This window comes from Kryptolebias marmoratus, linkage group LG20 (assembly GCF_001649575.2).
Source record: "Kryptolebias marmoratus isolate JLee-2015 linkage group LG20, ASM164957v2, whole genome shotgun sequence".
Classification (NCBI taxonomy): Eukaryota; Metazoa; Chordata; class Actinopteri; order Cyprinodontiformes; family Rivulidae; genus Kryptolebias; species Kryptolebias marmoratus.
Window position 1 is genome coordinate 23,970,756 of NC_051449.1, and position 13,132 is coordinate 23,983,887.

At 42.0% G+C, this 13,132-nt stretch overlaps 1 protein-coding gene across 5 annotated transcripts in view; it reads left to right on the plus strand.

The window, feature by feature from the left end:
• LOC108244848 (cAMP-specific 3',5'-cyclic phosphodiesterase 4D-like) overlaps positions 1-13,132 on the plus strand; it is an 83,618-nt gene that overhangs the window by 31,982 nt on the left and 38,504 nt on the right. Inside the window, exon 1 of one of the 5 annotated variants that reach the window (XM_017431363.3) lies at positions 8,087-9,540. The exons of the other annotated variants lie outside the window; for them this stretch is intronic. Coding sequence (XP_017286852.1) covers positions 9,467-9,540 — 74 coding nt within the window. The 5' untranslated portion in view covers positions 8,087-9,466. Of the gene's footprint in view, positions 1-8,086; positions 9,541-13,132 lie in introns of those variants that run through there. 5 annotated transcript variants of the gene reach the window in all.

Consider the following 13,132-nt stretch of genomic DNA (forward strand, 5'->3'; position numbering starts at 1 on the left):
CCTCTGACACTATGGTCACGCAAATAAACCAACTGTCCCTCCTGCAATGGAGCCTCCCGTACACCCTGATCATGATGCTCTTTTCTACGCCCTGCAGCTGCCAGCAAGTGATCCTGAGCATGATGAAAAGCCATAGTTAGTCTGGTCTTATGCTCCGCCACCCAATCCTCCACCTCACCTGGTGCAGGGTCCCGAACACGACCCAACAAGAAATCCACAGGCAGCTGAGGTTCACGGCCAAACATAAGAAAGAATGGCGACTCGCCAGTACTCTGATGAGGGGGTAGTGTTATAACAAAAGAGTACTTGGGGAAGACTGAAAGCCCAATCCCGCTTCCTAGACAGTGGTAAAGTGCGCAACAAATTATGAAGAGTTCTGTTAAAGTGCTCACACTGCCCATTTCCAGCAGGATGGTAAGGGTTAGTGCGCGACTTAACTCCATACAAATTGCAGAGCTGCTGAATTAACATACTCTCAAAGCTCCGACCCTGATCTGAATGAATGCGGTTTGGAACCCCAAATCTGAAAAACCATTCAGTCAGCAAAACCTGAGCAACAGTAGCCGCTTTCTGGTCCCTAGTTGGAACAGCAATGGCGTATTTAGTAAATACATCAGTAATTACTAGAACATTTTCAAAACCATTCCGTGAAGGCTCCAACATGGTAAAATCCATGGCCACAATCTCATTTGGCTGAGAAGTTAACAGATGGCTCATAAAAGTGCCAGAACTAGATGTTACATTTTTAGCGACCTGGCACCGTTGACACTCTTGCACCCACTGTTTAATGTCATTAGACATCCCGGGCCAGTAACAGCGCTGTCTCACCAACTCTGTGGTGCGCTCCACACCCTGGTGTCCATGTTCCTGATGTAGTTGAGTCAACACATCCTGCTTAAGGACTGATGGCAAAATAAGTTGTAAAATCTCCTCACCACCATCTGACCGATGGACTTGACGGTACACCACACCATCTCTCGCCACAAGACGACCCCACTGTTTTAAGAGAACCAAGGACAGTTTGGGAAATCGCCGTTTCTCCTCAGGAGTAGAATAAACCTGCCTCTTCCAAAAAACCCAAAATGTCCTTCAGGAGAGGGTCAGCTTCCTGCAAAGCACAAAGGTCAGACACAGAATGAGACGGCAGAACAGTCACCACAGATTGAGTGGCCGACACTGGAACTGGACTTTGGGCACACCGGAGAGCCTCTGGGACGGAGGTGCATGACAACAATTCTGCCAGGCTGGTACCTGATGTAGGCTGGCGGGAGAGCCCATCAGCGTTGTTATTGCTGCGTCCTGAACGATACTTAATGTCGAAATCAAAAGCAGCAAGTTGAGCAGCCCAGCGGTGCTCCATAGCACCAAGCTTGGCTGAATGAAGATAACTCAAAGGGTTATTATCTGTGTAGACCAAGCACCGGTGGCCCAAGAGATATTCCCTAATTTCTCAGTCATGGCCCATTTTAAAGCCAGGAACTCCAACTTCATAGAGCTACAATTAGCCATGTTACGCTCAGAAGGTTTAAGACCTCGACTGGCATATGCAATGGGCCTCACTCCATCCTCTGTTTCCTGCGACAATACCGCCCCAAGCCCACTGTGACTAGCATCTGTCTCTAGAATGAAAGGATGTGAAAAATCAGCATATGCCAACACTGGTGCAGATGTTAATTTAGCTTTTAAAGCCTCAAAGCTCTCCTCGCACTCTGGTGTCCAGGCAGATTGAAAAGCCTGACCAGACCCCTTCCTGGACTTTGTGCCCACTTGTTGTGCCACCAGCCTATGAAGAGGACCCGCTAACCTAGCAAAACCCTCCACAAAGCGCCTATAATAGCTAGCAAAGCCCAAGAATGAGCGAAGTTCTGAAGCATGTGTAGGACGTGGCCATTTAGCCACTGCTTCAGTCTTAGCAGGGTCTGTGGCTACACCTTTATCTGAGATGAGGTGCCCCAAATATTTAACCTGTCGTTTGAAAAAAGAACATTTTTCAAGTTTTACCTTCAGACCCTCTCTCTGAAGCCGAGCAAGGACTACTTCCAGACGCTCAATGTGCTGGGAGACCGAACCTGAAAACACAATGATGTCATCCAAATACAAAAGAAGGGACTGGCACTGCTGATCCCCAAACATCCTCTGCATAAGATGCTGGAAGGTACTTGGTGCATTACAAAGCCCAAAGGGCATACGGTTCCACTCAAAGAGTCCAAATGGTGTACAAAAAGCAGTTTTTGATTTATCCTGTCCTGATACAGAAACCTGATTGTACCCACTGGCTAAATCTAGAGTGGAAAACCACTGAGCCCCAGAGAGATGGTCCAGGCTTTCCTCAATGCGAGGCAATGGGAAAGCATCTTTTCTTGTCTTGCTGTTAAGCTGACGGTAATCCACACACATACGAAGGCTACCATCCTTCTTCCTTACAAGAACGATGGGAGAGGCATAAGGGCTGCTACTTTCCCTTATTACCTGGTTCTGTAGGAGCTGATTGATATGCGACTTGACAGCCTCGTACTCTGAGGGAGGAATGCGTCTATATCTCTGCCGGACTGGAACCTCATCCAACAGGGGAATATCATGGGAGACCAGGTTAGTGCACCCCAAGTCACCTTCATGTGCCGAAAAGACAGAGCTGTACTTCTGTAGAAGCAGCTGAACCTGCCGTTGCTCAGTTTCTGTCAGTGCCGACAAGTGAACAGATTCAATCAGACTCTGCTCGGGAGCAGAAGCCACCTGAGAAGACAGTGTAGCACAAGACCTTATTTCTGTCACATCAGGGGGCAGGCTAACCACTTCAGCTCGACTCAACACACCAAGGCGAGTTCGAGGATGAAGTGCAACATCTGTAGTTCCCACATTTAAGACAGGAACATAAACAGTGCCGTGTACAGCCTGAATGAGACATGGCGAGGCTAGTAAGCCAACTGGCAAACCAGACTCTGGGGGCTCAAACAATAAAACCTGACCAGCAAGTTGTTCAGGGCAGGTTGCAGCTACAAATTTCATAACCCCACCAGTTATCCTCACTGCTCGAGGGCCCCGGACCCTAACAGCACCAGTCAACTGTGCTGGGGAATTAGTTGCTCGGTGACACTGCTGCAGAGCCTCCACAACTGGACCAGGGGACTGTGTTACTGAAGATAAGTCAAAGAATGAACCACCATGTGCCCCAAAAAGTTCCTGGTATATGCGCCGAATTATATTCATTCCCAAAATGCCAGGAAAAGAAGAACCCGCATTAGTGGGATCCTTCACCACCAAAATCCCACAATGCGGAAGCCCATAACAACGTCAATGACTGGACAAGATGCCAACAATTTTGACGCGGCTACTGGTTGCGAGCCTGCTATTTCCCCACCTGAGTTGTGGCTCAACAGCTCAGTGGGAGCTAATTTTCAGCCTGATTAACATTAGATGGCCTGGCCACAGAGTTGACTCTGACACGGACCCGTTCACCATCACACTCTCTGGCAAAGTGACCCGACTGTTGGCACCTGTGGCAGATCACCAAACCCGGACGAGGGGGGCGCACCTGTGGTAAAGAGGTCTGCAGAGAAGCAATACACTGGGTGAGTTTATTAATCTGTTCTTGTTGCTGTTTTAAAAGTTCCTTTAACTCACTAAGCTCAGAACGGGCAGCAGTAGGTGGAGTTAGCCGAGAGCTACCATACACCCCATACTGCAGCCCATATGTAGATGGAAGAGAATGACTACGCTCCCTAGCGCCACCTGGAAACCCCTGCCTCTCCCACCTAATTGCCTCCCCACGCACCTCCAGCAAGGTCGCAGCAGGATGACCCCGAACATACTGCTTAAGTTCGCGGCGAAGAGCACTGTCCAACACATGTTCTACGAACTGATCACGCAGCAGAATATCAGCATTCAGCAACCCATCAGGAGCATTCTGCTTCACTGGTTCCGTAAGGGCCATCAAAGCTAAGGAAAACTGCAACAGCGTTTCCTCCTCTTGCTGCTTACTAGAAAAAAAAAAAAAAGCGTGCTGAAGAGTTATATAAGACTCAGCACAACCATACAACTCCCTCAAGATAGCCAAGATCTTAGCCGGATCATTCCTCTCTGCACTGGTGCGGTACTTTATCTCCTCCCTTGCTTCCCCCTCTAAATGATCAAAGAGAAAGAAAGCCTCGTCTGCCACTCACAAATGGCGGGCCCGAATACATGATTGGGCCTCCTCAATCCACTCACTGATCCCAATGCCAGTCCTACCACCAAACATGGGACACCGTCGGCCCCTGGGCACAACCACCAACCGCTCAGCCACAGGCATGGCACCACCAGCCACAGCCGGGGAAGCAGAGGCGACCGGCAAACCCCCAGCCGTCACATTCTGCTGACCCACTCCATCCACCGGCGGCTGCGCCACCTCCTCCATGCCTGCAGGGGAAGAAATAAATAATAAAAAATAATAATAAAATGAATCCTGAACCCACAGGTCTGTTTTCCCTTGGATAGCTACTGCTGTCTTGTCTTACTACACCATAAATAAAAACACATCCAATAAATTAAGACCCTAAACACACACAAGAAAAAAAAAGAAAAAAAAAAAGTCTGCATTCAATGGTGCATCCTTCCAACAATGCCAATTGTGACCAGCTGGTGGCAGAGGTCTTTTTGAAAATTACAAGATCCACCAGAACACAGACTGAGCAGTGCACAATATTTTATTAAACAACTTCTTTAAAACATTCTGTTAAAAACGAGCCTTCAGTCCCACTACTCGGCCACTGGAACGAAAGGTAGCAAAAAGGACGGACAAGTTCAATTATTCTAAAAAACAAAACAAAACATGCAATGCAAACAAAATTAGTAAAACAAACAAAAAAAAGAAAACATTAGTAACTTCACACAACAAATACAAACCATAAAAAAAAAAACTTCAAACAATGGAACAATTGTTTTCATCCAGTCCAAATGCCCTTCAATGCGGCCAGAGGAGTAATGCCACACCCCCACAGCCTGCCCGACCAGCGACAGGTCCAGCTGAGAACGACCCAAACAAACAGCAATAAGACAAGACAGCAGAGCGTCCAAAGCACTGCAGCTCCAAACACAATCGGTGCCTGAAACAGAAACTCATTAACGGTGGATCCAGATAAAAGAGAAATCAAAAGCTGAATAGCAGGTAGCTTACCCAGGGGTGGAAACACAGCCTAACCCGGGAGGAAGCGGGTCAGCAGGTCAGAACTGGATAGAAGCCACACGCCACGACAACCTCCAGCTCCAGCCGGCAACGTCAGCAAAGCGACACTGCAGAAACGCACGATAAGCGTAGCACCCACAAACCAACCACGGATAGAAAAACCGGCACTTACGATCTAGACGAGTTGACCAAACACCGACCAACAAATAGCCGCCGATTGTAGCCACAGTGGGAGAAACAAATACACACACCTGCCGCAACCTGCCCGACTATAAAGGCATCTGCCCCGCCCACCAATCAACAGTGCGTCCCGAGCTACACCTGGCACGCAGAGCGGGGGAGGGTGAAACCCCATCCCACCACACATTGTTTCTGTTATATAATCAATTTCAGTGTCTAAATGTTTGCTCTTTTCTGGGGTCAATCTGTAAAATCTCTGCTTGATGGGTTGTGCCTCATTCACATAAATGTCATGTTAAGTCAAATGTTTACAAGATGGAACATCTGCAAACAAGTCAGGATAAGCACCTAATAACTGTTTCAGCTCAGACTGTTGTGACTTTGACAAGTGACAGAGTTAGCTAGGTTTTTAAGTACTTCAGAGTTCTTAAGTCGACCAGTCAAGAAAGGACCCAAATTGGGCAAGCCATCATCACCAAAAGCTTTACTAACCGATGGTACTGTGTTACCAACACACCCTGGATGAACCAAATTCACAGTTTCCTCAAATGCCCAAACACGATATGGTTTTAACAGACTGACATGACATAACCGTTGCTGTTTGGAACAATCTGGAGTAGCAATCAGTTAGGTTTACTTTGATAGTTGTTTTAGCACAGCATATAGACCAGAGTACTTTTCTTTCCACCCACTTTTCAAAGCAGCTAGTGGGCCACACAAAATATGAGCAAAAAAACAATTCATAAGGACTAAAGCCCTCTCTTGTGTGACTTAGGTTAGGTTAAACTTATCAGCTTAGAAGAGGTTTGTGTGCATTTGAGTCATTTGAATGGTGAGCTCTGTCTTTATGGCTTTCCAATGCATTGCTTGATCCCCAATTTTTGTTTGTGACAGTTGTCTTTCTCAATATCGCTCTCTCTTTTTGTGCTTAGCAGCAGATTCATTTTTATATTTTCACCTAAAAGTCTTCTTTGAGATTCTATGCTTGATCACTCAACATATGTTTTACCTAAACAGAAGAAGGCCAGCCTAATGTAGTAACCTACATTAGGCTGGCCTTCTTCACATGGCTCAAGCTTCCATGTGCTTTTTGGGAGATTCAGCTGAGTGCTTTGTTTACAATGAGTATAGACCCACATTTCAGAAATGAAAATGAAAATATCTGGTAAACTACTGCAGTACTTTTTTAAAACTAGCTCAGGATATCCCTATTTATATTTGATTTCAGAATTTGCAATGAGTGTCTTTAAGATCCCACACAATAAGTCTTAAATAAACAACCTGTGATGAAAGAAAGAGAAAAAGAGAAAGGAAAACCCCCACATTCATCCTTTGTGTGAAAATAAGCATCCATGTGTTCCTTTATTCCACTAGAGGATGCTGTGTTACAACTGTCACTTCTATTTGCTGATGTTTGATTCTGTTGAGACTCAAATAGTTTTGAAATTAGACATAAAGAATAATCTGAGAATTTTTGTTATATCTGCACATTTTTGAAGTACTTTCTGTCAGACTTTTATAAGGTCTGTTGCCATTCATGCCAGAGTTTTAAAAGAACATCTTATGTTGAGAAATGATGGAGCTGTAGAGATTTTGGTCAAACTTTAAAAATAACTTTATACACAATCTCATGTGACATCACAGTATGTCACACTCAGAGTATGTGTTGTGAATGACTCAGCTACTATAATGTCAAATTTTAGCTCAACATCTAAAAAGACTTATAGAGTTAGAGCCATTTTGTGTTGGCTTAAGTTAGCTGTGGCAGCTAACTTAAATTGGGTTGAGTCCAAAAGGTCATTAGTTGTAGATAAAATCTAATAATTATTTCATGAAGGTTTCATTGAAAGTCTGTCCACTGGTTCATAGGATACTTTGGTAACAAACAGACAGAGTTGACTCCAAAAAGTTAATGGAAAAATTTTAAACAAAGATTTTGCACGTCTGTTCAGGGCCGTAGCCAGACTTTAAAAAACACTGAGGTCAATCACTCATTATCCCCTTGCACATCAGTTACAATGAAGACCAAAGCTGAATTAAAATAGAAACATTTATTTAAAACAAGTGACTTGAATGTGTATATGACATGTATTTTTGTGTGTTTGATGAGTCACTGAAATGACATGAATTAGTTTATATGAATGTTGATTGTTCACGCTGCACAAACCCATTCAGAACACAAGATTTTAGCATAGATTTTACCTTTTTAACAAATATCAGTGAGGTGTTGTAGTTTTGGAGCTGGACCAGCACTAGTGTGGTCCAGATGTTAAAAAAAGTGCTAAAATCCCCCTTTATTGAGGTTTAACAAATTTGATTAAGGTTTCACAAATCACATACTTGGTTTTAAATGTTCTGCAATCAGTGCAGAATAATCTGGTCCAGGTTTGAAGCGTCTAGGTGTTGTAGTTTTTTAACTAGAGTAGATTAAAGATGCTGAAGGTAGTGAAAAATTAAGTGGAATCACCCTTTAGCCATTTTCCGAATTGGAAGCTGCAATTGGAAACCAACTTGAGCTTCGTGGAATTGAAGGAGAATATTTTTAGCAAGTTACCTCGGTTGTGGTTCACCGTAAGCGGCGCTCTTCTTCTTCTGGTCTTTATTTTAGCAGTAAGGTACGCAAAGCTGCACTCTTCTTTGTAGACATTGAGTTTGGCTGAATGCTCAGAATATGTGTTGGGATCAGTTTTAGTTAAAATCACACCAAATTTTAGATCAGTGTATGCAAAACTGACTGAGTTACAGCCATTTTTGCATGTATGTGTGCACACGTGTGTTTTTTAGGATCAGTTGGCTGTGGCAGCCATCTTGAATGGGGTTGTCTCCAAAAGTTAATAAGTTGTAGTTGTACATCTAAGGATTACTTCTGGCAGGTTTCATTAAAAACCGTTCAGTGGTTCATGAAATATTTTGCTAACAGTCGTGCCCATGCGCAGACTTTAAATGACACTTCCTTTTGCCTTTTAGTGGTAGGCAATAAATAAAACAGTATCACATAAACACAACAGCAGGATCATTTACTCAGCTGATGTCTGCATGAATACAGTTTGGTTACACATGAAGAAAACTTCAGTCTGAATCCAGTTAGCTGAAGCTTCTGACTATCCAGTACCCCAGTCCTTACCCCGCCTCCTCTCTCTCTTTCTCTGTGTGACTCTCATGGGGGAGACAGTATTGTTTGTTGTTTTAAGCCTGAGTTCGGTCCCACCACTCTCAGGAGAGACGAGGAGGCAGAGCAGGAGGCTGTAATGACCCGCTGACAGGGACTGCATAGGACGGCCCACTCCAGGGAGCTTCAGATGAGATTCTACCACTCGGCCCAGTTCAGTCCCCCTCGCCACTAAGAATAACTCCACTCAGTCCAGTGCTGTTGTAGAATCACAGAGGCAAGCCTGTGTTCAGATGGACAGCTTTTTGTCACGGCTGGCGGACCCTTAATGACAGTAATGACCTGGGGACCTTTGTTGACTGATTCAGTTTTGTGAGTTTCATTTGGAAGAATCTGAGCTTTATGTTTTCGATTTAGGAGAGAGGACAAGAAAAACCTTTATTTGAGCCTGTCTGTGGTGATCTGAAAGGAGAACAAATGAGGGATTAATACCAGATGAGCACTGACTGCTCACAACATCCTTGGTTTTTCTTTTCGTTTTGATTTGAAGCCATTACTTTACCTGATACTGACTGTCTCTATGGCAGATCTTTAAGACTCCAGACTTTTAGGCATATTTAATGATGCAGCTGAAAACGGAACGGCAAAAACCTGACTTGTTGGTTGGATTTTTCTGATAAACATAAAGGAAAACTTCTCTGGCTTGTTGGTTCTGCCCCCTCCAGGTGTGGCTGAGGCCTCTCATATGCTCCTGTTTTGCATTTTAAAGTAGATTTTGCATTTGTTTTTCTCCAGTTGCTTTTTTTTTCCTGCACCGTCCTCTCAGAGGAACCCGTCCCCTGATCACTATAAGCTGAAACTGATCATCAAAGACTTTGGACACTTTTTTTCTCTGATTTACAACAGTGGGAGTTTTTATAATGCTGCACAGTTTCACCTTTATCCTACATCACTCAAAGATGCTAATCTGATGAATCTTCAAACTCAACCCAAGTCTTCTTGGATTTGTTGCTAAAATGATGAACAAAGATTGGCGCTTTTCGAGGAAGATGCATGGCAACTTCTCCACACGCAGGCATTCATGCATTGGGTATGTATCCAGATGTGGCTCAGGGGTATTTAGAAGTTTTTCTTTTTTAATATAATTAGAGGACAAGGACTTCTCTGTAAGTATTTTTAGAAGCAGGCAGCTAGCTAGAAGATAAAGATTTTGTAAAAACTGCTTTTTAAATACATGTCGCTAGTTCTCCTCCAGGCCTTTTTATGTGGAGTTTAAAAAATCTTGAAATAAAAAACTCAGATGATTGAAAGCTGTGGTGAAGCCTGTAGTTGTTTGGTCTTGGTATGCAGTGGTTGGCAGTGATTGACAAGATGATTTTGTGTCTCTCTCCGCTGATGTCCCTCAGTCTCTCAAGTTTTTTCAAGTCATGGAATACACAGTATGATTATCTTTTGTTGTGAGGAATCACTGACAAGTAGTGCTGCGAAAAAGTATTCACTTCTTACAGATTTCTTCTGTTATTGCATTTTTCTTGTGCTTAAATCTTTTAGATCAACAAAATAAATATTGTTAGAGAAATTGCATTTTTTTGTAAAAAAAAAAAATAGTGTGAATGCTGAGTGACTTTGTAGAGATATGGTGAAAAAGCTGAAACTGAGTTGTTAAAGCTAAAAGACACTGAATTCTAGCTAAAAGCTAAAAGGAATAAAACACCATCTAAAAGCTAAATAAAGCAAAATGCTACCTAAAAAGTAAACATATCAAGCTGCTAAAAGTAGTAATATGGTAGCTAGAAGCTAAAATTAGCAAAACATTAGCTAAAAGCTAAAACAAGCCTAAAGCTAGCTAAAAGCTTGAAGTAACTAAAGAAAACAAAAACAGAGAGTATGCTGAAGCAAATTTTTAAAATAACAATATTTTTGAAGGAACTTCATATATTTCTTTGTTGAAAATGTTTCTAAATAAAGTTAAATACTTTGAAAAGTATAAACATTACAAAAACAAAAAATCATAAACACCCATCTCCCAAATGAGCACAACATGTTGATGTAAGAATGGCTAAAATAGCACAAAGTACACAGAGGTAGTTTGACTGTAAAAAATCTTCAGGATTTTCTGGTAGAGCTAAATTTATCCATTTATAACAAGTCACCCAGGTCCTGAAGCAACAAATTAGCCCCAGACCATCACACTACCACCACTATGTTTGACTCTAGTTATAATATTCTTTTTCTCAAATGCAGTGTTAGTTTTACACCAAATATAACGGGACGCACACCTTCCAAAAAGTTCCACTTTTGTCTCATCAGTCCATAGAACATTTTCCCAAAAGGCTCATAAGCCGGGCCTTTGTGTTCATTTTGCTCAGCAGTAGATTTGGTCCTGGAACTCTCCTACAGAGAGTATTTTTGCTGTTTGTCTCTTTCTTATTATTGGATCAGGAACTCTGACCTTAACTAAGACAAGTAAGGCCTGCAAGGTTTAGATGTTGTTCTAAGTTATTTTGGAACCTCCTGGATGAGTCTTTGATGCGGTCTTGGAGTCATTTTGATGGGAAGGTCCACCACTGTTCCATGTTTCCTCTCTTTGTGAATTAAGGCTTTATTTAAGTGATCATTTTTATTTTACAGGTCAGGTAGTATACAAGCCTGGGTGGAGCTAGAGAAGCTGAACTCAGCTTTAAAAAAAAAATCAGTTAATTCATTATTTACTTTTTTACACAGGACTGGGTTTGTTTAAATTGCTTTTTTCCCTTTTTGACTGAAATCATCATTTGAAAACTGCATTTTGTATTTATTCAGGTTATGTTTAATATTACCATTTGTTTGATGATCTAGAGCAGAACATTCATTGCAGCTATGAGATCTGAAAGACATGCTGTTACAAGAGCTTACTAAAAACAAACTCAGTAAATGAAATGTTAGACAAAAATAATGCACAGTACAAGTTCACATATGTTCACTGATAACATAGAATCAGATTGTCATTAAAACAAACACTGAAAGTTGAATTGACTCATAAAGACCAACCATGTTTATGTTTCATCTAAAAGTGGAGAGTGTTAGTGAATTTTTAGTACAGTGAAACATTTCTGAACTTTGGGCATGAGGCATGTGCCTCACAAGTGTCATCCAAACTCCTCCAGCCGTGAGCCTTTTTGAATCATATGAGGAGATCAAAGCAGGTGATTTTAAACCACGGCCAGAAATACAAAAATGCCAAGAGGAGGGGAGAAAAAAAAACAAGCTTCTATTCTTTTATTACCTGATTGGTGCATTTTGTTTCCTTGGAAAAAATAAAAATAAAAGCAACAACTGCTTTTTTTCTTCTCATAAGTAAGACTTGGTTATAGAGATTTAACTGTTGATGATCTACTGCAACAGCAGTACTTCTAGGTTTGAGGATTTTAATTTCTTTTTAGACAGATAACTTTCCTTTGTATTCATGCAAAACACATACACACACACACCCGCACACACCCACAAACAAAGCAATGTCTGTCATCAAACTGAGAAACCTTTCATCATCAGTTGTCCCATCAGCACCAAGACACCATTCATCCCATCCTCACTTCTCAGCAGTAATGTCACTTTCTATGGCACTTCATGCTGCACATTTTCTATTTATCTGAAGAGATGAAAAGGCTGACAAGTGATAGAAAAAGAGACAGATACAATATCTTACTAGTTAAATAAATAAATAAAGACTGAGCATTCCTTAAAGCAGGGGTAGGCAACCCTGGTCCTTGAGTGCCACTATCCTGCATGTTTTACTTGTTTCTCTGCTCCAACACACCTTATTTGAATCAATGGGTGATTAGCAGGCTTCTGTAGAACATGAAGAGGTCATTTAACCACTGAATCAGGTGTGTTGGAGCAGGGAAACAAGTACTTTTCATACCAGAGTTTTAGGCTAAGATCATCTTATGGTGAGATATGATGGAGTTACAGCTGTTTTTGGTCAAACTTTGAAAAGAGAGCCGTGTGTGTTGTATATCTGTATCATGTACTACTACATCAAATTTTTGCTCAGTATCTGTATAACTGGCTGAAGTATAGCCATTTTTGTGTAGGATATTGTTGATTAGCTATGGCAGCCATTTTAAATTGGACTGACTCCAAAAGTTAATCAGTTCTAGACGTATATCTGATAGTTACGCCATGACAGTATAAGTAAATCCATTCAGTAGTTCATAAGATGTTTTGCTAAGAAACAAACAGGGTTGAGTCCAACAGTTTAAAATTATGGTTTTAAATAAAGGTCTCATGGAATGATCAAATGACTGTAAATGACTCAGTTATAGATGTACACCCAAAGATTACTTTCAATGAGTTTCAATAAAAGCTTTTCATGGGTTTATAAGATATTTTGCAAACAAATAGACACTTAAGCAAACACATTATTGCTTTATCTGTCACTTTTTGGCTGATATTTAGACAAATAAGGAAAAGCTGCTGACAAGAGGATTAGCAAAGAAATATTAGCAAGTGTCCTGGCCCAAGTGGAGGAGTTTAAGTATCTCGGGGTCTTGTTCACAAATGAGGGAAAAATGGAGCGGGAGATCGACAGGCGGATTGGTGCAGCGTCTGCAGTGAAGCAGGCGCTGTACCGATCTGTCGTGGTGAAGAGAGAGCTGAGTCAAAAGGCGAAGCTCTCGATTTACCGGTCGATCTACGTTCCT